The 1,591-nt window shown below is 47.1% G+C and overlaps 1 protein-coding gene across 4 annotated transcripts in view; it reads right to left on the reverse strand.

The window, feature by feature from the left end:
- Nucleotides 1-229: 229 nt before the first annotated feature.
- Nucleotides 230-1,591, reverse strand: part of ECSCR (endothelial cell surface expressed chemotaxis and apoptosis regulator) — a 7,871-nt gene continuing 6,509 nt past the window's right edge. For all 4 annotated transcript variants that reach the window (XM_029215655.1, XM_029215653.1, XM_029215656.1 and 1 more), the window contains 2 exons: nucleotides 742-838; nucleotides 230-571 (listed from right to left, as the gene is read on the reverse strand). In XM_029215655.1, the coding sequence (XP_029071488.1) occupies nucleotides 563-571; nucleotides 742-838 (106 nt within the window). In that variant the 3' untranslated portion in view covers nucleotides 230-562. The remainder of the gene's footprint in view (nucleotides 572-741; nucleotides 839-1,591) is intronic.

A 1,591-nucleotide genomic window follows, 5' to 3' on the forward strand; every position in this document is an offset into this window, starting at 1 on the left:
CTCCCTTCTATTGGAGTGGTTAGTCCTCATCACTACTTAATAAACCAGGTGAAACAAGGCAGACCTGACAAAAAGTTCTCTCCACCTCCCAGGTTTCTCAGAGAGCTCCCCACGGGGGTAGAAACTTGCACACATGCCTTACCTACAAAAGGAGGCCCCAGAGCTGCTAGAACACTCTGTTAAGAAATACCCATGGGAACATAGACCTTAAAAGAAATTAGACTGCAGGCTAGAAAACAATTTTAATGCAAAATAGAAAGGACCAATTCACTGTCATTTTCCTTGCTCTGGCCCTATAGACTCCTCCTCCCTGTGACTTTGAGATGGTGGGAGGAGCATGCTGTGCTTCTAGGGTGACAGTCCCTGTGGGAAAGAGTCTCTCATGCTGGCAGCTTGCTCCCAGATCTGGAGGAATGCTAATGTCCTTTAGATCTGGGAGTAGATGTGAAACAATAAAATAACTTATATCTAGTTTATTGCCTCTACCCATCCCATCGCCTTCCTTCTTACAGTCACAGGGAAGCTGCATCATCGTCAGATCCACAGGGACCCAAGGTTGCTTTTAAAGAACCTGCAAAATAAATACATAATGAGGATGGATGAAGTTAACCGGGAGTGGTGGGGTAGGGAAGAGGAGAGAAGAGCCTGGATCTTTGAAAGTATCTCCTTTCTGGTTAAGGAAGTGGAGCCTGAAAGGAGGAGGAGGAGGGAGAAGGGAGGAAGGAACCAGGAAAAATGCACCTTCTCTGCTGAGGGGCATCCTTTGCTGTTATTCATGTTGATGTTCTTCATGGAGATGAGGGTGATGCTGTCTTTCTCTCCATTGGCTGTGGAGCAGCTGGGGAAGGAAGGGAACATGGGCTATAGACAGAAGGAGCCATAGGGCAATGGGGGTCAAGGAACTGGGGGGTTGTGAAACCTTTATTTTTGTGGTGGACTATAATGAAATGAGTGTGTGCTTTGAAGCCCCAAAGACTTGTGTTTAAATCTTAGTTTTGTGGGCTTCCCTGGTGGTGCAGTGGTTGAGAGTCCACCTGCCGATGCAAGGGACACGGGTTCGTGCCCCGGTCCGGGAGGATCCTGCATGCCGTGGAGCGGCTAGGCCCGTGAGCCATGGCCACTGAGCCTGCACGTCCGGAACCTGTACTCCGCGGCGGGAGAGGCCACAGCGGTGAGAGGCCCGTGTACCGCAAAAAAAAAAAAAAAATCTTAGTTTTGCAAACTACCTACTACTTGTGTGATCTTGACCAAGTTACAACCTCTCCTAAGTCTTAATTTTTTAAATGTGTAAAATGCAGTAATATCTGCCTTGAAGAACTCCTCTAAGAATTTGAGATATTACAAAAATTTCTACCATAGTGCTTGGCACATATAAGGTGTTAAACAAGTGGTTCCTTAAATAAGTACCTTCTTGTTTAAGGAGTATATCAGAATCCAAATTCCTGCACTTTTCACGAAGTGGTTATAGAGACTTAGCCTTGGGGCTGAAGCGTTCCAGTCCATCACCTGCCCGAGCCCTGGTCTCGGTGAGGCTGTCAGGATTCTGTGTGTGTGTGTGTGTGTGTGTGTGTGTGTGTGTGTGTGTGTGTGT

This window comes from Monodon monoceros, unplaced genomic scaffold, assembly GCF_005190385.1.
Source record: "Monodon monoceros isolate NGI ecotype Baffin Bay Population unplaced genomic scaffold, NGI_Narwhal_1 Super_Scaffold_12, whole genome shotgun sequence".
Taxonomy (NCBI): Eukaryota; Metazoa; Chordata; class Mammalia; order Artiodactyla; family Monodontidae; genus Monodon; species Monodon monoceros.